At 39.7% G+C, this 19,631-nt stretch overlaps 1 protein-coding gene across 2 annotated transcripts in view; it reads left to right on the forward strand.

Moving 5' to 3' along the window:
* The first annotated feature begins 7,996 nt into the window (after positions 1-7,996).
* The window catches only part of FAT3 (FAT atypical cadherin 3), a 565,154-nt gene continuing 553,519 nt past the window's right edge, over positions 7,997-19,631 (forward strand). For both annotated transcript variants that reach the window (XM_027087767.1, XM_027087765.1), the window contains exon 1: positions 7,997-11,285. In XM_027087767.1, coding sequence (XP_026943568.1) covers positions 7,997-11,285 — 3,289 coding nt within the window. The remainder of the gene's footprint in view (positions 11,286-19,631) is intronic.

Genomic DNA, 19,631 nt, shown 5'->3' on the forward strand with positions numbered 1-19,631 from the left:
GAAAAGAAAATATACAGCACACTATAGAACATTCAGCTTTTTCTTCAGTTGGAGCATGGAGATGTGTTTATATGAAAAATAGTGAAGCAGTTTCTTCAGGGATAAGTCTCAGCTTAGTTGAAATGGGAAAACATACCCTGTGATATGGTGAAGAATAATGAACCAGTCTCAAGAATCTTGGGATTAGCCCTCACCTCCAAAGCTTTCCAGGCAGCTGTTTGACCTGTCTGAGCCACAATATCTAGCTTGGACTCAATCAGTGTTTCCCCAACAAAATATTGTTTCTTCTCCTGCTGGTGGTGGTATGGGGAGGGGGTAGGAATGGGGAGGAAATTCATGATCAAATACATTTTAGAAGTAGTGCATATACTATCCCTTGGGATCAAAATTTACATAGTATGTCTGTGCATGCAATGAGAATTTCTGAATCCTGACCAAGTACCAAGGAACTTTACTTTTCCTAGTGTAAGTAGACAATAAATACAGATTGTCCTTTCCTAGGGAGTTAAAAAAGCAGGGCAAATTATTAGAGGTGACTAAGGAAGGGAGATGGGGAAAGTTTATTTTGGAGCATAGTAAAGGCTCCAAGAAGTTCTAAATTAAGAAATCCATTTAACTTTGTTCAACCAGCATTTCCTAAAACGTTTTTTAGTTGCACACCTATTTTCATATCGTAGAATGATGTGTCATAGGACACAGTTTGGGAAATGGTGTACTATTTCTCCAAGGTGTCTAGGTTTAATGACTATAATTCCTGATTTGTCCAATGCTCATTTTCATCCTCTCCCTGGAGCATGTTGTGAAGTACACTGTCTAGACTGTGTACACTGGCTAGACAAGTCTCACTCGACAAAAATTGATTGAAGTTTTGCCTTTTCAAGTTAGATACTGTAAAAGAAGAAGAAACAAGGGAGCTTACTGTCCAGTATGTAATTTACAAACACACATAAGTAACTTTGATACAAGGAAGGCAGTGCTCTCAGGAGGTGCATATAGATAAGTTACAGACAGTTTAGGGCAGTGGTTCTCAGAGTACTGGTCGTCCCAAAACCAGCATCTCCTGCGAACTTGTCAGAAAAGAAATTCTCAGCCCCTACCCCAGACCAACGGATCCAGAATCTCTATGGTGGAGCCCTGCAATGTGAGCTTTAGCAAGTCCTACCATGTTTCCGACATTTGCTAAAGTTTAAGAATCTCAGCTTTAGATGTGGAGCTCACTTTTGGATGCAGGTGGGTATCTCCAGGATTGCTTCATAAAGCATGAGGCATTTTAGCTAAATCTAAGAAGATGGAAAATAATTATAGGCATGAACAAGTAGAGACCTGTATTATAAAGGAAGCAATAGCAACGAGACAGATTCACAGTAGAGATCTGAGGTCTAATTTTAGCTTTTTTACTGGCGAGCTGTGTGACCCTGTCCAAATTACATAACCTCTCTCGGTGTGTTTCCTCAACTCTAAAACTGGGTTGTTGGATGAGACAATTTTATGATCCTTGTGTCTGTAAAACTCATTGGGTTTCCATGCCTCTGGTTTAGTATATCACAATGTCATCTGAGTAATGGCATGCCATGAATTATTTGTGACACAAATGCTTAGTATATTATCCTGTACACTCTCTAGCTACAATGATTTGTATTAAGAAAACTACCGAGTAAACATTTTTTCTACTTTTCAGGCAGCCATTACCATCAGCCAGAGAGTAAAACTTTATTCCCAAGTGTGTCATACAGCCAGTCTATAACTGATTTCAGGAGCAAGGACCCAGAACATAAAGTAGTGCCATGAGGATGGTAATTTAAGCCATGTTGAAATATGCTGCTCTAGAAGATAGGGCTTCACAGTATCTGGCTGTGCTGGGGCTCATCATTGCAAGGAGGAATCCTGCTAGAACTTGTCAGGAATTAAAGGCCAAATCTGAGGACTAGGTCCCTAATGCAGCTATAGTTTCCTAAGTTTGAAAGTGTACACTCAGGAGTTGGGAATGAGTTACAGAGCCTTGGCAAGAAGCCTTAGCCTGTGTTACCATGCAAAGCCCTCCCTGGCTCTGACCCCAACCCATGGCAGGAGCCTGGGTCTGTGGAAAGGTGTCTTTCCTATTAGGGATGGACTACCCCATGGATTGTCTTCCTCTTGACCCCTTATCCTCAGCCCAGTTTTCAGTTATTTTCTACTTCGTATCCCTTCTTCTGAACACCTTAATAATTATAGTGCCAGTACATATTTGTGACACATTTACTGTGTGCCAGACATAGTTGTAAGCCTGTTTCATGAGAGTGGGAACTGGTATAATCCCTGTTTTCAAGATAAGGAAACTGAGACTTAAAAAGCTTTAAGTGGGGCTTCCCTGGTGGCACAGTGGTTGAGAGTCCGCCTGCCGATGCAGGGGACACGGGTTCGCGTCCCGGTCCGGGAAGATCCCACATGCCGCGGAGCAGCTGGGCCCGTGAGCCATGGCTGCTGAACCTGCGCGTCCGGAGCCTGTGCTCCGCAATGGGAGAGGCCACAACAGTGAGAGGCTTGTGTACCGCAAAAAAAAAAAAAAAGCTTTAAGTGTTACCCCAAAGTCACCCAGCCAGTAAGTGGCAAACCTCTATTCAAGTCAGATATCTCTGACCTTTGGGTCTCATGGAGTGATCCTTTACTTTTAGTAAAGAAGACATCCTTTCCTTTCCCTTCAATGTGGCTTCTCTTGTTGGAAAAAAAAATGTCACTGAAGGTTGTAAATTTCCTCCATTATCCCTCTCTTGTGACTCACAGATTTTGCCCTCTCTAAAAACTGCCTTAGTTAATGATATTAATAGCCAGCAGTTGTATACTTAAAACGTGCCATGGACTATTTTAAGTGCTTTATATTTATTAACTCAAATCCGATTTGGTAGGCAGTATCATTCTCATTGTGTAGTTGAAGAAACTGAGGCACAGACAGGTTAAATAGCTTACCCAAGGTCACACAGCTACTAAAGAGCAGTGCTAGGGATGTCCCTGGTGGCGCAGTGGTTAAGAATCCACCTGTCAATGCAGGGGACACGGGTTCGAGCCCTGGTCTGGGAAGATCCCACATGCAGCGGAGCAACTAAGCCCGTGTGCCACAACTACTGAGCCTGCAAGCCACAACTACTGAAGCCCGCGTGCCTAAAGCCCGTGCTCCACAACAAGAGAAGCCACCACAATGAGAAGCTTGAGCACTGTAGTGAAGAGTAGCCCCCAATCTCTGCAACTAGAGAAAGCCCGTGTGTAGCAACGAAGACCCAACACAGCCATAAATAAATAAATAAATAAATAAATAAATAAATAAATTTGTTAAAAAAAAAAAATAATGAAGAGCAGTGCTGGGATTCAAACCAGGCAGTCATGCACCAGAGTGTGTGTTCTAGAACCAGTGTACACAGAGCGTTTGTGTAGGTTTCAGACACAGTCGCAGCACACCTGAGCCGTGACTGGCCTTCCCTTTGCAGTTTGAACATAAGGCATCTTCGTCAAGGATGCCTGTAAAGGGGTGGCCCTTCAGAGACTGACTTTGTTCTTTGTTTCACAGGCTGTCATAGCACATTCCCCAAGCATCATCTCTGGCTTACAAAACCCTTTGAAAATCTGTAAGATACGAAGAGATGGAGTAAAAAATAGAATGCTTTTCTAAGATGCTGTTTCTACTGTTCAGATATCCCAACTGTTTAAAGAGGCCAGCTAACTGATGGCAAAATACAGCTTCCTCAGGTTACCTAAGCAAGTAGAGGCACTCCAGGACTCCACTGAGTCAAGGCACTCCCAGAGAGGTGGCCTTTGTAAGAGCTGTTCATTGCTCTGAGGTCTGTGGTATTTTTTCATCCCTGGAAAGAAAATCCGCATGCCCTTTTACATCCCAGGCTAAGATCCCCTCTACCTGAGTGGACAGGGCTGGATGGTGAGGCATGCTGGACTGCTTCTGGAAAATAAATGTCTCGAAGATTGATGAGTTGATGATCTCTTTGGAGATTATATCAAAAATTATTGATTATGTTACTAAGTCGTAGAAAATAGTCTCTGAGGTTGGGAACTAAGTGCTTTCTTTAAAATAATCCAGAAGCAGTAAAATAAATCAATGTGCAGAGCTTCTCAAACACCATCACTATCATATTGGCTTCACAGATAGCTTGGCTTCAATGTGGAGAAAGCAGGACTCTTTTTTTAAGAAAACATCTTAACAGTCATCTTGGCATACTAAAAAAAGGAAGCCAAAAACTAATTCTAGTACTTACTTTGCAGAATTTTAAAGAAGTTCTCACTTCTAGCACTTGTTTATTTTCTAAATTGATGGAGAAAACTTCAAGGTTTTGAAATAATTTGTGCCATATAAGACTTTTTTTTTTTCTCAAAAATAAAGATACCAAAACTTCATGAGATATTTTTTGGTTTTAACAACTGAAGCCAACAAGCTCAATCCTGCTCAAGTTTTTGGAGTTAAATCCAAATTTCAGAGCACAATAATACAGTTCCATTTCAGCGTGGTTTGAAGTCTTTCCATTTGCATTTAAGACCATTGGTTCTGCTTTATAAGAAAAGTATTCCAGCAGTGTATCTTGCTGAAAGAAAAACTCAGTATGCAAAAGTACTGATTTTCAAATAGTTAACATGAATGATGTTTTTCATATTATGACAGCATTCTGTGTTTTGAAGGATTCACCAGAAGGGTTTGTAAAAGTAACTCTCCCCCAGGGCACTTCAACGTTTACTTATAAACAGTTAACTACTTAGAGGAGGCAGTAACACCAGGGAGACTAAGATGTCAGAAAACAAAGATGGCTGCAAAATGTTGATAAACCACAGCGCTAAAATTGTAATATAACTCAAAGGAAAACTAATGCAATTGACACACATTTCCATTTGGTATCAGCTCGAACCGGGGAGATCTGAGACCTCATGTTAGGGAATCTCGTCCTCTTTATGGGCCTCAGTTTCCTCATCTGTAAACTCAAGAGATTGAAACAGATGTTCTTTAAGGCTCCTTTGAATCAGTATAATTTCTTGATTCTGTTTCCTGAAGTAAGACGTGCTTATTTTGGGGATTTGGAAACTGAGCATGTTAAAGGCTTCTGGGCCTCTGTTTACTTCTGTACCTTAATATTCTGTTCAGCAAACCAGTATTGTATGCCTCCTACGTGATACGTGGTTGGTGGTACATGCCGGACTGCATGCTGGGAAGAGTGTGGTGCCCAAGTTCGGCTCATCCCATCAGGTTTCCTTCAATCTGGACTTAGGATGGGGATGGGAGACAGACTAAGAAAACTTCAATTGAACTGAATTTACCATTGGAATGGTTTTCTTCTCTGGTGATCAAAGAGTCCAGACTCCTTGGGCTAAGTATTGGTGAAACCCCAGGAGTGCCCTGGGTGTAGACTAGTGAGTGGGAAACGAGGCAGAAACTTGCTTTGTATTTCCCTGGAGATGCTGGGAGTAACCTGTTTGCTACTTTAAGAGAGTGCACATGCCTTTGGTCATCCCCTTATAAAAACCTTGTCTCCTTCCACTGTGTTCATAGTGAACCTTAAAATACCTCTTCTGCTTTGGAGCATTCTCAGATGATGAAATAGAAGAATTTCATGAGTCATACAGGTTCTTATCAAAGCTTCTGCTGGTTTCTATCTGTGGTCTCTATGGAGGGCTCTGTCACTCCCATCTTTCAGCTGAGTGTCCTCCACGGAGAGGCACCTCCAGTCGCACTGGTCTCCTGGGGTTCACTCTCCTGAACCTTCTGCATCCAAGCTGCTGCTTTGCACAGAACTTAGCACATGGGGCATTTCCAAAGGACAGCCAGCCAGAGGAACTGCATATGAAATTAACTTCTTTTATCAAAAGTCATCCCATCTTTCTGCTTTTCATTTTTATTGTCTATTCTGCTTACAAAATCCGTATAGTAAACTGTACGCTTTCTACCCACCTACTCAGTGTTTCCTTGGTACTTCACCAGGTGACAGCAGCAAGGCATATTTCCTCCTCAGTTGGAACCAAGCAAATGCAGGCACAGAATTTCACTTATGAGAGTCTCCTGTAAGGCAGAGTTGGGGGGAAAAAAATGAGAAAGTGTATGGGGTGTGGAGAGAGTGTGCTACTAGGAAAATGAGGTTTGATGTTCTCATCCAAAAAAGGGTATAATAGCATGTGTCTTGCCAACCTTGGATATTTTTATAAACTACAAAGATATCTTTGTAGATGCTAAACTTCCATAGGGGATTTTTTAGCTTGCAGCCCGTGATTGCAATTAGTTTAAACCCAGAATGGAGATCAGCAAATAGAGAGGACGTGTGGGTTTTATGCTTTTCCATCAATGATAAATACTGACTAGTTCAACAGAATGAAATTATGTCATATGTGCTTCTAGGGAAACTTGACTATTTCATTCTTGCTTATAGATAATTTAGGAAGAATGGTGGTGTGATAGGAAAAAGCATGGCTTTTAGAGCAAGAAAGACCAGGGTTCGAGATCCTGCTCTGCTACTTACCAGCTGGGAGACATTGGTTGGACCAGTGTTTCAACCAAGTGGGTTCACTTTTCTTTCAGTTTTCTAACATGGAGTTGGGTGAAATCGTACTTAGGGTGTTGTGAGGATTAAATGTAACAAAAGGGCTAAGTCACAGTGTGCCGGATAAAGGATTCATTTCCTATCTCCTCTTCTCTCCCATTCTGTTTCCTATAGAAGAGATGGAGAGAGGAAATGGGAGGGTCCGGTGAATATGTCTTGGTGGAAGAACTAATACATTTGGTTGTTCTAAAAATCTGAGCCATCATGGTATAAATAGGCTTAGCTCTTCCCTGTTAAATAGCATTTCCCCTCTATTTTTAAAGCACTGGACAGATTTTAGAGTTAATATAGGAAAATGTTTTGATAATCTACATAGTCAGAGCTGTGGTGACTTGGAAATTTAATAGTGGCTGATAAAAATAATTGGAAGTAATTCCTTCAGTTACTCTTAAGAAAATAAATCTCTTGTCATTCTTTAAATTTTTCTTGCACAAAATCTTTCTTACCTCCCTTGTCCTTAGTGGCACAGTCCACTTGTGAATATAGCTTAGCTCATGCAACTTCTTAGGGATGGTCCTTCCTGCTTTGTTTGTTACATGCTGTTTGGTTCATCCTCATGGTAGTAGATTATGCCTTAATCTTGATCAGTTTAAAAGTCAACACAACAGAAGATGGTGATACCTTGAAAACATTTCTTTAAAGATCATAGTTATAAAAGTAATTACACAACCATAGATGAACAATGTTAACTGAAGAAATATTAGAAAATGCAAAGGTGCCCCCAAACCCACAACACAGTTAATTCATTTTAAATGTAAAAATGCACTTGTATATATAAATGTTTAAATAATAATAGAATGATATCATATATACATTCTGTTTTATGATTTTTTTAAATTTAGCATTACATCTTACTTCATCAGAAAATATACATCTTTTTATCATTATTTATTTTTTATCATTATTTTTAATGGCTTCATAGTATTTTGTTTTATGAAATGTGCCACAAATTAATTGCTTCTCTATTGATAAGCAGTTAATATCGTTTCAATCTTTTGTATTTTAAACTGTGCTCTAAATGTACAATTGTCTAATTATTTCCATAGGATAATTGCCTAGAAGGTAATTTTATGTCAGAGGTAAATGCACTTTTTAAGGCTTCCAGAACATATTTCTAAATTGACCTTCAGAATGCAAGAAATCTTCTACCAATAAACAATGCTATCAGCAGTGTAAAAGTGTCATTTAAAAAAAATCAAATAAGATAAATTTAAATCCTAGTGGTTTTGAATTCCTTGTGGTATTCCATCTAGTAGTGGTAAGGATTCTAATTTTTTTTTTCTCATATTGATGTTTTAGTAAAAAGATTTTATAATAAAGTTTTTAAAAAGCACTCTTTCATAACAGTTATTTCCTGTTCCTTCTCCCATGTTCCTCTAGGTTAATGTATCTTTTCTCTCTTTCTTTTTCCCCCTCCAGGATGGAAGTATGATGTGATGGATATAACTATGGGATACTGTGTAGGTACACGGCCTCCCTCTTGCCTCATCCTCCTGCTTCTCAAGCTTTTGGCCACTGTCTCTCAGGGGCTGCCGGGGACCGGGCCCCTTGGTTTCCACTTCACACATTCCATTTATAATGCTACCGTGTATGAGAACTCGGCAGCAAGGACCTACGTCAACAGCCAGAGTAGAATGGGCATCACCTTAATAGATCTGTCCTGGGATATCAAATACAGAATAGTGTCTGGAGATGAAGAAGGCTTTTTCAAAGCAGAGGAAGTCATCATTGCAGATTTCTGTTTTCTCAGAATAAGAACTAAAGGTGGCAATTCTGCCATATTGAATAGGGAAATTCAGGACAATTATTTATTGATAGTAAAAGGTTCTGTTCGAGGAGAAGATTTGGAAGCATGGACTAAAGTGAGCATACAGGTTTTAGATATGAATGATCTGAGACCCTTATTTTCACCCACAACCTACTCTGTTACAATCGCAGAAAGCACACCTTTAAGGACTAGTGTTGCCCAGGTGACAGCAACAGATGCAGATATCGGTTCCAATGGAGAATTCTACTACTACTTTAAGAACAAAGTTGATCTCTTTTCAGTTCACCCCACGAGTGGTGTCATCTCTTTAAGTGGACGATTAAATTATGATGAAAAGAATAGGTATGATCTGGAAATTTTGGCTGTGGACCGGGGGATGAAGCTCTATGGAAACAATGGAGTGAGCAGTACTGCAAAGCTTTACGTTCACGTTGAACGAATAAATGAGCACGCTCCAACTCTCCACGTGGTCACTCATGTTCCTTCCTCACTGGACAAAGAGCCCATATATGCGCTGGTGACCGTGGATGACCTAGATGAAGGAGCCAATGGAGAGATTGAGTCTGTTTCCATTGTGGCTGGGGATCCTTTAGATCAGTTCTTCCTGGCTAAGGAAGGAAAGTGGATGAATGAGTACAGGATTAAGGAGAAGAAGCAGGTTGACTGGGAGAGCTTTCCCTATGGCTACAATCTCACTCTTCAAGCCAAAGACAAGGGGTCACCTCAGAAATTTTCAGCAGTAAAGATAGTCCACATTGCCAACCCCAAAAGAGACACTGTCCCAGTTAGGTTTGAAAAAGAAACGTACGATGTGAGCATTAGTGAATTTTCCCCTCCTGGTGTCGTGGTTGCTATAGTGAAATTAAGTCCCGAACCTCTAGATGTGGAATACAAATTATCCCCTGGAGAGGATGCACAGTACTTCAGAATTAATCCTCGGTCAGGTCTGATCGTCACAGCACAGCCACTGAATACCATTAAGAAGGAGGTTTATAAACTAGGGGTGACAAATAAAGAAGGAGATTTAAAAGCACAAGTCACCATCAGCATAGAGGATGCGAATGATCACACCCCAGAATTTCAGCAGCCACTGTATGATGCTTTTGTGAATGAAAGTGTTCCAGCGGGAACAAGCGTTTTGACAGTTTCAGCTTCCGATAAGGATAAAGGAGAAAATGGGTACATCACCTATAGTATTGCCAGCTTGAATTTGTTGCCATTTGCCATTAACCAGTTTACAGGTGTTATTAGCACAACTGAAGCATTGGATTTTGAATCCTCGCCAGAAACATACAGGTTCATTGTCAGAGCCTCTGACTGGGGTTCGCCATACCGCCATGAAAGTGAGGTCAATGTGACTATTCGAATAGGAAATGTCAATGACAACAGCCCTCTCTTTGAAAAAGTGGCTTGCCAGGGAATTATTTCCTCTGACTTTCCAGTTGGGGGCCATATCACAGCTGTCTCAGCGATCGATATCGATGAACTGGAACTCGTAAAGTACAAAATCATCTCTGGAAATGAACTTGGTTTCTTTTATTTAAACCCAGACTCTGGTGTATTGCAGCTTAAAAAGTCACTGATGAATCCTGGAATTAAAAATGGAAATTTTGCCCTTAGGATTACAGCCACCGATGGGGAGAATTTTGCGGATCCTATGTCTGTTAACATTTCAGTCCTGCACGGGAAGGTGTCTTCAAAGAACTTCAGTTGCCGAGAAACTCGTGTGGCTCAGAAGCTGGCAGAGAAACTGCTCATTAAGGCCAAAGCAAATGGGAAGCTGAATCTGGAAGATGGATTTCTTGACTTTTATTCAATTAATAGGCAGGGGCCACATTTTGACAAGTCATTTCCTTCTGATGTGGCCGTGAAGGAGAATCTGCCAGTTGGTGCTAACATCCTGAAGATTAAAGCCTATGATGCCGACTCTGGCTTCAATGGAAAGGTGCTATTTACAATATCCGATGGGAATACGGATAGTTGTTTTAATATTGATATGGAGACCGGGCAGCTTCAAGTCCTTATGCCCATGGATCGAGAACACAGAGACCTCTATCTCCTTAATATCACTATCTATGACTTAGGTAATCCACAAAAGTCTGCGTGGAGGTTGCTCACCATCAATGTGGAGGATGCTAATGACAATAGCCCGATTTTTCTTCAAGACAGTTACTCAGTTAACATTCTTGAAAGTTCAAGTATTGGCACTGAGATTATTCAAGTGGAAGCCAGAGACAAAGACTTGGGTTCTAATGGTGAAGTGACTTACTCAGTCTTGACAGATACACAGCAGTTTGCCGTCAATAGCTCCACTGGAATTGTGTATGTAGCTGATCAGTTGGACCGGGAATCCAAAGCAAACTACTCTTTAAAAATAGAAGCCAGAGACAAGGCTGAAAGTGGCCAGCAGCTGTTTTCGGTTGTCACCCTGAAGGTTTTCTTGGATGATGTCAATGACTGCTCCCCGGCTTTCATTCCCAGTAGCTATAGTGTGAAGGTTCTTGAAGATCTCCCCATTGGCACTGTCATTGCTTGGCTGGAGACCCATGACCCAGACCTGGGACTGGGGGGTCAAGTGCGCTATTCTTTGGTCAATGATTATAATGGGAGATTTGAAATAGATAAAGCAAGTGGCACCATCCGCCTGAGCAAAGAGCTCGACTATGAAAAGCAACAGTTCTATAACCTCACCGTTCGGGCCAAAGACAAAGGGCGGCCTGTCTCTCTGTCATCCGTTTCCTTTGTTGAGGTGGAAGTGGTGGACGTCAATGAAAACCTCCATACTCCCTATTTCCCAGACTTTGCTGTTGTTGGATCTGTAAAAGAAAACTCACGGATTGGAACAAGTGTGCTGCAGGTTACTGCCCACGATGAGGACTCCGGGAGGGATGGAGAGATCCAGTACTCCATCAGGGATGGCAGTGGTCTTGGAAGGTTCAACATAGATGACGAGAGTGGTAAGTTTCATATTTTGTGCCAGAATTATTGTTTCTCTTCTCATGAATTGTCAACATTGGAAAAGTGAATGGCTATTCTTGCACTCAAACGGAATGACAAATGAGGTTGCATTTGGTGCAGAGGTGATGCAAGTAAAAGCTTTTCCGTAGAATGCACTGACTTGTAAGAAAACCTGTTTATACAGTGATAGCCAGTGGTTTTCAGTGGGAGTCCCTGGTTTTTGTTTTTCTTGTTCAGCGTTGCCATCACCAGGTTATCTTTCAATAAGTGTAAATAATTTTCGCCTCTGTTGAGTGCACTTCTGACCTTCACTAAATTAAGGGCCCTGATAAAGTAAATTACATTTGAATTGGCTTTAAATTAGAAGTGTGAAATGGATTTTCAAATGGATCTTATATACCAGTGTTTCCCTTTATAGTAAGGCTTTTCTAAAGTGATATTGCATTAGTTGCTTGGTCTCTTGTGTTTCCCAGGCACATCTGGCCCTTGAATGACAGGCATTTGCACTGTATCGGCCTCGGCCCCATTAATGCATGGAGGCAACCTTCTACAAATGTTTTCATGGTAGACTAGAGGAGGCACGTTGTGGCTTTTATTTATTTAAAGATAGTGGTACCTTTTATTTATTTAAGATTTTATTTATTTATTTAAGATTTTATCTGTAAGGATTTACCTTTTACAGAAACACTTTAAAATATGGGACAAAATAGTCCCAATATTTTCATTGTCCCCTACCTATTTATACACTGTCATAGATACAGGTATAGATTTTATTTCTATTCTTATTATTGTCATTATTTGCCTTTAAATGTACAGGTGCTTAGACACCTGCGTGTGTGTGTGTGTGTGTGTGTGTGTGTGTGTTCCTTGATCAACACAGTGCCTTTTTCTAATCTTCTCTAGATTGTACACATCTCAAGACAGGGACGATGTCTTCTCTACTCCTGTGTGAATGGTACTATTAGCACTTTACAGTTTGGGGGCACATTTGTATCCAGTAAATAATTTTCTACAACACTCACAGGGTGTTTTGTTCCCAGTAGTGATGATGAAGAAAACAGATGGTGGGAAGGTGTCATCATAGGAATGCTAGTTGTACATTAATTATACTAGAAAAAGGGTTTGAGAAGGTATTAAATATTGGATAGGAGTTACAAAACTGTGTATACTGTCAAAAATTTAAACTGTAAGTTGTAAATTTTTTGTATAAATGGTTTCTCATTTTGGCTAGTGTAAATTGTAAAATTGATCTCCATAGCCATAATGAAGGAAAAGGTAAATGTCAAGAAAACTGGGTTCTGATGTAGCCATATACTCTATCTTATTATATATAGCTTGTCATTTGATTAGAATATATTTTTACCTTTGAGGTACAAAATGAGAAAGAAAAAGTAGTAACCTTTACTGGGTGTCTATTCCATGCTAATACTTTACTATTAATAATAATGACTTCATTGAGTACTTGCAATAGGCGACACACCATATGAAGGGTTTTAGAGTGGGGTCTTATTTAATTCTCCCAACAGCCCCTCCAGAACTAATACTCATCAACTCATGAACTGATGTTCAGAGAAGATAGCTGGTTTCAAGTGTAGCTCTGAGTAACTGCAGTATACACTGCTGTCTCACATCTAAAGACAAGTATGGGCTTCCTTGCATGCTCCTAGATACACATGAATTTGGTGTTGATCTAAAATCTGTAAGGCAATAAAGTGTTAAACGGGTTTCAAAGTCCTTACAATCCTGGGCTTGTTGGCTGATGGCACCAGCCATTAATCACCTTCCTTCTTCCTCACAGTCCCATTGTTTGTGTGGCTCTTCAGTGTGAGAAGCTTACCTTTGGGACTCAGGTGGATGTAGGTAGGTAGGTCAACAGGAAGGTGTCAGGCTGAATCATTAACAACTGCAACCTTCATGACTACATCAAGCCACAATGAGTTGTTTTCATGAGTTTCATCTTGGTGTAGCTTAATGCAGAGAAGAGCAGGTGCAATTTGGTGAGAGTGGCCTAGATTTTCCATGTTTGTACCGTGCTATTTTGTTCTCATCTTGGGTGTTATTTCAGAAAATGTGTGTATAGTCATCTGATGATGTAGCTGCTTTTATAATTCTTTACATAAATAGAAATTATTTTTATTGAAGTATAGTTGATTTACAATGTTGTATTAGTTTCAGGTGTACAGCAAAGCAATTCAGTTATATATATGTGTGTGTGTATGTATATATGTGTGTATATATATACATATTCCTTTTCAGATCCTTTTGCATTGTAGGTTATTTGAAGATATTGAGTATAGTTCCCTGTTCTATACAGTAGGTCCTTGTTGTTTATCTATTTTATATATAATAGTGTGTATCTGTTAATCCCAAACTCCTAATTATCCCTACTCCCTTTCCCCTTTGGTAACCATAAGTTTGTTTCCTATGTCTATGAGTCTGTTTCTGCAACTCCCTACTTTGCATTATTCCCTTATATTCTGGATTGTATAAAATAAGTTTTTCCATGAGTGATGATAATTCCATTTTCATTTTGACATTGCTTTGTGACTTAAAAATCTCTTTTCTTATGACATCAACTCCCTTGGGGTAACAAATAGCTAAGTGCGTTGTGCAAACCCACATACCCATTAGAGGATTTAGATCTAGAACCAGCTCTCCTCAGTCCTAACTCAGTGCTCTTTTCTTTGGATTCATTACCCATGTTTCTGATTTACTTTCCTAGAGAATTATTCATTTTTAAAACCATAGTGACTATTTCTTTTCTTCCTTTTTCGAATTTTATTTTATTTTTTTATACAGCAGATTCTTATTAGTTATCTGTTTTATACATATTAGTGTATATATGTCAATCCCAATCTTTTCCTCCTTTTTATTTCATTTTGTTTCCCTCTTTTAGGAAGCAAAACTATCTTTTTCTCTAGGTTAGAGGAACAAAGTTTCAACTTAATGTTGAAATCTTTATGAAGATTGTAATTTCCATATGGTAATATTCTTAACCATCTTCCTTCTGTCTCACTTCTTGCAGATTTTAACATCCCAGCCCAAAAAGCTGATGAGGAATGATTGCCTGGACTTGTGCCATGGGGATGCTAGGGTTAGGGAGAAGTTTGGCAAATGTATGTCCAACAAGAGAAGCCATCACCATGGCGCTACTGGGTTTGTGCTACTGTTGAATGATCAATCAGCTCTTTGCTTCCCAGCTCTAAAAATCATGGCTTGAGCCGCTGGTAGAATGAGTGGTTGTTTAGCCCTACAGCTGTTACTGGGTCTTAAGTTTGGACTCTGTTGTTTCATATGACCCCTTGGGTATAATAAAATGGCCTAAAGTTGTTGGGGTTTTCGTCTTTCAAGAACCTTAAGTCATCCGGCAAAGGTTCTGTCATGGCTTGCCTTGTTTAATGGGTCTAAACTTATGCATGCACATGAATCAGCTGGAGAGTCTGTCAGCAATGCAGATCCCCAGGACTGATTCCCAAAGATTCTGATTCAGTTGGTCTGGGGTAGGAGCTGAGGGATCTTCATTCAAGCACTCCAAGCGGTCCTTCTGTGTGTGGTTCAGAAACACTACCCTAAATTTACCTGGGCTCCTTAGAGTGTGTCTATCAGATTATATCTTTTCTGTAAAATCCTGTTCCTTATTCTTTGGAAAGGCAGGGAATTGAGCTCATATTTTAGATACATTTCTTTTCTAGTCAAGTTTTCCAATCCAAATAAATTTTCTGTTATTCATTAGTGGTGATAGTTTTCTGAATGCCTTCCCAATGGATCAAAATCTATTTCTGTGCTTCAGTAATTGCAGTGCTCCTGTTTTGTGAGACAGCTTATGCTGGGATTAGTTGATCCATTTAGTAGTTTTATGTTCTTGACCTTTTTGGAGCTCAGTGAACAAAACCATACCTTTGAAATTCTTTACCATGCATGGGCATTTAATAAATGTTTAATAATGTTCACAGTAAATGGATTAACTGAGGGGCCCCCAACTACAGTGGATTTGACGACAATTTAAATGACCAGTCTGGAAGATGCAATTTAATCTTTTTTTTCCTTCACAAAGAACGCATTCTTATTCTTTGACATAATAGGAATGCATATTCTCGACTACTCAGAAGTTTTAGAAAGTTTATACAGAACACACTGTACATTTTAAACAGTGATTTTCTATTAGATTCTTTTGTAAACTGCAAACTTGAACAATGACTTCACTCTTTTATTTACCTGGTGTTAAAGAAGTATTTAATCCAGAAAAACAATTTCCAGTTTAGCACATTAATCATGGGTAATTAGGAAGATATTTTACCATCCGTTATTACTAATTATATTATTGCTTCCATTTATCAAGTACCTATTGTGTGCTAAGCACTAGGTGCTTTGTGGGTACTTTCTAGTTGTCATAGTAATCCAGCAGGTGAGGTTCAGTGGGGTTTGCCCAAACAGGGTCAGGCATCTGGAAGTTGTTAGAACTGGATGCTGTAGTGCAATGGACTCCAAATCTCATGTCAGTTCCCCTCTTTTCCACTGCAGTGTGCCATAATAACCTTGCTAAGCATGCGTATTAGTCAGATTTTTTTCTGTATTATTACTGTATAACAAACAATCACAAAATTTCACTGGCTTATAAAAGCAGAGATTTTTTTCTTCTTGCTCTTAAGTCTGGGAAGACAGTTGAAGTTGTTGCAGGCTGTAGATTGAGTTACGATTTGTTCTACATGTGTTTCCTACTTCAGGACCCAGGCTGAAGGGAGTACTCACTGTCTGGGATGTAGTGTTCTCAAAGTCAGATCAGGAGTGCAAGAGGCTGATGGAAGTTTGTGGTGCCTCTTAAAGCCTCTGCTCAAGACTGGCCCATAGTCCATTGGCCAAAGAAGGTCTTGGGGCCAAGTTCAACACTGATGTGGGGTAGAGAGTAGTACTTCTCTTACAGAGGGAGGGAGGAAGAGGAATGAATAATTACTGAATAATTAATAATAATAATTACTGAATAATAATACAGCCTAACATAGCATGTGACAGCTCTCACTATTGTCTTCATAACTTAACATTAGTTGGACACTACCTTTGTGGAAGGCACTGGGACAGGCAGTGGTGACACAGAGAGCTACAGGTATCAGACCTGGGCCTTCTATAGTGGGACCAGGATCTTTCAAGCTCTCCAGTGTTGAGATGCTGTACTTGATCTTCTATAGGGAGAAGGATTGACTTCAACTGGTGGCCAGGGAAAGAATAAATACATAGAGCTTTTATTTATTTAGTTCAACGGAAGAATGTTTACTGGCTGCCAGTGCTGAGTCTAATACTCTTTTATCTGCAGAGTAATAATTAGAGAGTCAAGAGTGGGTGGATGAAAACCAAGAACGGGAAAATTTGTATTGTTAGAAATTTGAGAAGCTTTTGTCATTGCAGAAATCGGATGTCCCAACCCAGATATTTTAAAAGGTGGGTAATATCCGTAGGGTCATGTTTCTTGCATAATGTCATAAAATATAAGCTTCCCTCTTCTGATATTCAGAGGCACCAGAAATCATATTTTATCTTACTGTCTTACTGTTTCTTACTGAAATCATATTTTATCTTACTATCTTACTGGTAATCTTTCCAGTTTCTTCTCCCCAAACTTTCCTGTTCACCTCCTTTTTGACAATTTGAGGTGTAAGGCAGATGCTACTCGGCGGCTTTGGTGCAATTCATGATGATTCCAAACTAAATGGTGTTGCCCATCCTCATTCTTTTTTCAAGGTGATATTTTGTCTCTACCCATCTAGATCAAAAGAGAATCACTGAATTTTGGCTCAAAATTTGCCCCTGGGACCAGAGCAAGTAAAGGAGAGGAATGAAGTTATGATCAAGTGACAGCAGAAACCTTTCTCGGCTCTGGATTTTTAACCTTAGCTCTAGACTTCTTGATCATAATTATTTGAGAGAAATATAATGTTCCCGGAGGAACCCTGAACACTCCATAACATTCAGATGAACGTAGTAGTTGTCATGTAAATCAGGCCAGAGAGAGGATTAGACGCTTCTGGAAAATAATGAAGAGCATGTTTTTATTACTCTTTTCAGCACGTGCCTCCTTCTTGACCTTTTTTTCTTAACTGTTGGCTGAAGGCAGTTTAGGTTTTAATAGAAGACTGTTGGTTCGAATCTGTAATTATGCCTGCCTTGTATATCAACTTTGAGCTGCTATTGTCCCTAGGTAACTAGTAAATGATAAAACTAGTGACCAGCATAAAGACGAAATCCAAATAGGGTGGCAAGCCAACAACCTAGAAACTTGTGTGGTCTTTTCTCTGAAATCAGTCTTGTTTTATATATATATATACATATATATATATATATTTTTTTTTTTTTTTTCCGGTACGCGGGCCTGTCACTGTTGTGGCCTCTCCCGTTGTGGAGCACAGGCTCTGGACGCGCAGGCTCAGCGGCCATGGCTCATGGGCCCAGCCGCTCCACGGCATGTGGCATCTTCCCGGACCGGGGCACGAACCCGTGTCCCCTGCATTGGCAGGCGGACTCTCAACCACTGCGCCACCAGGGAAGCCCTTCCTTTTATATTTTAATAATAGAAGTTTCCCATGGCTTACCTGGCCCTTCATGCCAGCGTCATGATTTCCTCAATGCCAAGTGATACTGAATTATATTTACTTCTTCAGTTAACAAAGAATGAAATTTCAGAGGCCTAGTAAGCAGAGGTTACAAAAACAATCAAATGCTTGCTTCATGTATTAGTGGCTCTCCAGAAGGTAGTGGGATAAATTTATTGCCTTCTGTGACTTCGGATAGCTTGCGTCTCATTTCAGTCTCCTAAAAATGTTTTTTCGGCAGGTGTTTTATATGCCTGTTGAAGGATACTTTCATTTATCATCACATTTGGAAGGTTTATAGAGTTTGATAAATATTTATGCGATGCCGCTACATTCACAGTGTTTCACTGAAAAGAAAAAATGAAAATGGGCTGCAGCCTGTAGTTTTAGTTTGCCAGTTTTTATGAACGCATGTCTTATCGACAGACAGAATCTACAAAGAGTTGTGTGTGGGATTCAATTCAACTTATATTAAATTCTGGGCACTGGTATACAATGATTGAATATAATAGGACTCTCCAAATTTTCCCATTGGACATTGGAGGACTTAGTAGCTCCTCTAGGGCCACACTCTTTGTGATTAAGTTCACCGATTTTCATTTACATAGCATAGTTAATATTCGAGTTGCTTTTAAAAAGCAGCATGCTAGTGAGAATAGTACCAAGTAAAAATAATATATTGAAGAGGAAATGTCTTGAGTCAAAAAGTGAATAAATGTTGAAGGAATGAAGATAAGAATTTGAGGTACACACACACCAGCATACACACACACACAAACACACACACACGTTATGGTAAAAACATAAAGGCTTTGTGGTTTAGCCCCAAGATCTATAAAATAGAGCTTAAACCATTTTCAATTTTTCCCCACATTCTTAAAAGTCTGCCTCTTTGCTCTCGCAGCTTCTCTGCTCCCTTTTCCCCTCATCCTCCACCTCTTCCTTCTCTACTTGCCACAGTTACAGTGCACAGATTCTCTGCAGGCACAGTGCTTTGCACTGAAGAAGATGCATAGATGATTAAGTCAAGGATGGGTAGTAGAGATAGAAAAGCATGTAATTGCAAACCGTGGGATACCCAAGTGACACAACGTAAGTGAGTGCCTTGTGCTGGCCATTCATCATGGTCACTGCGGCCTTAGCATCACCCTTTGGCACAGTGGGATGATTTTTACAAATTCCAGTTAGAGACAAGGCAGTCTGAGAGATAACCAGGGCATTAAAGTCAGTCGATGATGATATATAAGCAAGGCTTAATTGTCAAGGAATGCATAACCCCAGAAATGGATCCTGGTTTTGTGAGGCTTAAAGCTCATGCAATTTGGTGTGCCTGCTTTGAGAAAAATTATAAAAAGTATGACTAAAAAAATCTTTGTATTTGTTTAGAATGAGGAAAGAAATCACAGTAACTCATGAGTTTGAAAGCCAACAAACACAAATATCACAAAGCTCAGGAAAAATATAATATTTTGTTGATTGTCTAATACACCTTTCTAATACTTATTTCCCCTGCATTTTTTGGTTGCCTTTTTTCTTTGATTGCCTCTTATAGGATAATAGTCTTGTAATTGTTTCTATAAAAAGTGCAGAAAGATTATTTTTCTTTCCTCCAACGTGGTTGATTGAAGTTTGTTTTTTCACTGAGAGTTTAGAAATGTTTCTCTAGAGTCACAGCTTGTTATTGGTAGTGCTATGTGTATTCTCTCCATCGGTGTCAAAGTTGAAAACATCTCTATCAAGTTTATTTCTCGTATGAACTGTTGC

The sequence above is a fragment of the Aethalodelphis obliquidens genome, unplaced genomic scaffold (genome assembly GCF_003676395.1).
Source record: "Aethalodelphis obliquidens isolate GAN/ISIS:26980383/991018 unplaced genomic scaffold, ASM367639v1 scaffold60, whole genome shotgun sequence".
Taxonomy (NCBI): domain Eukaryota; kingdom Metazoa; phylum Chordata; class Mammalia; order Artiodactyla; family Delphinidae; genus Aethalodelphis; species Aethalodelphis obliquidens.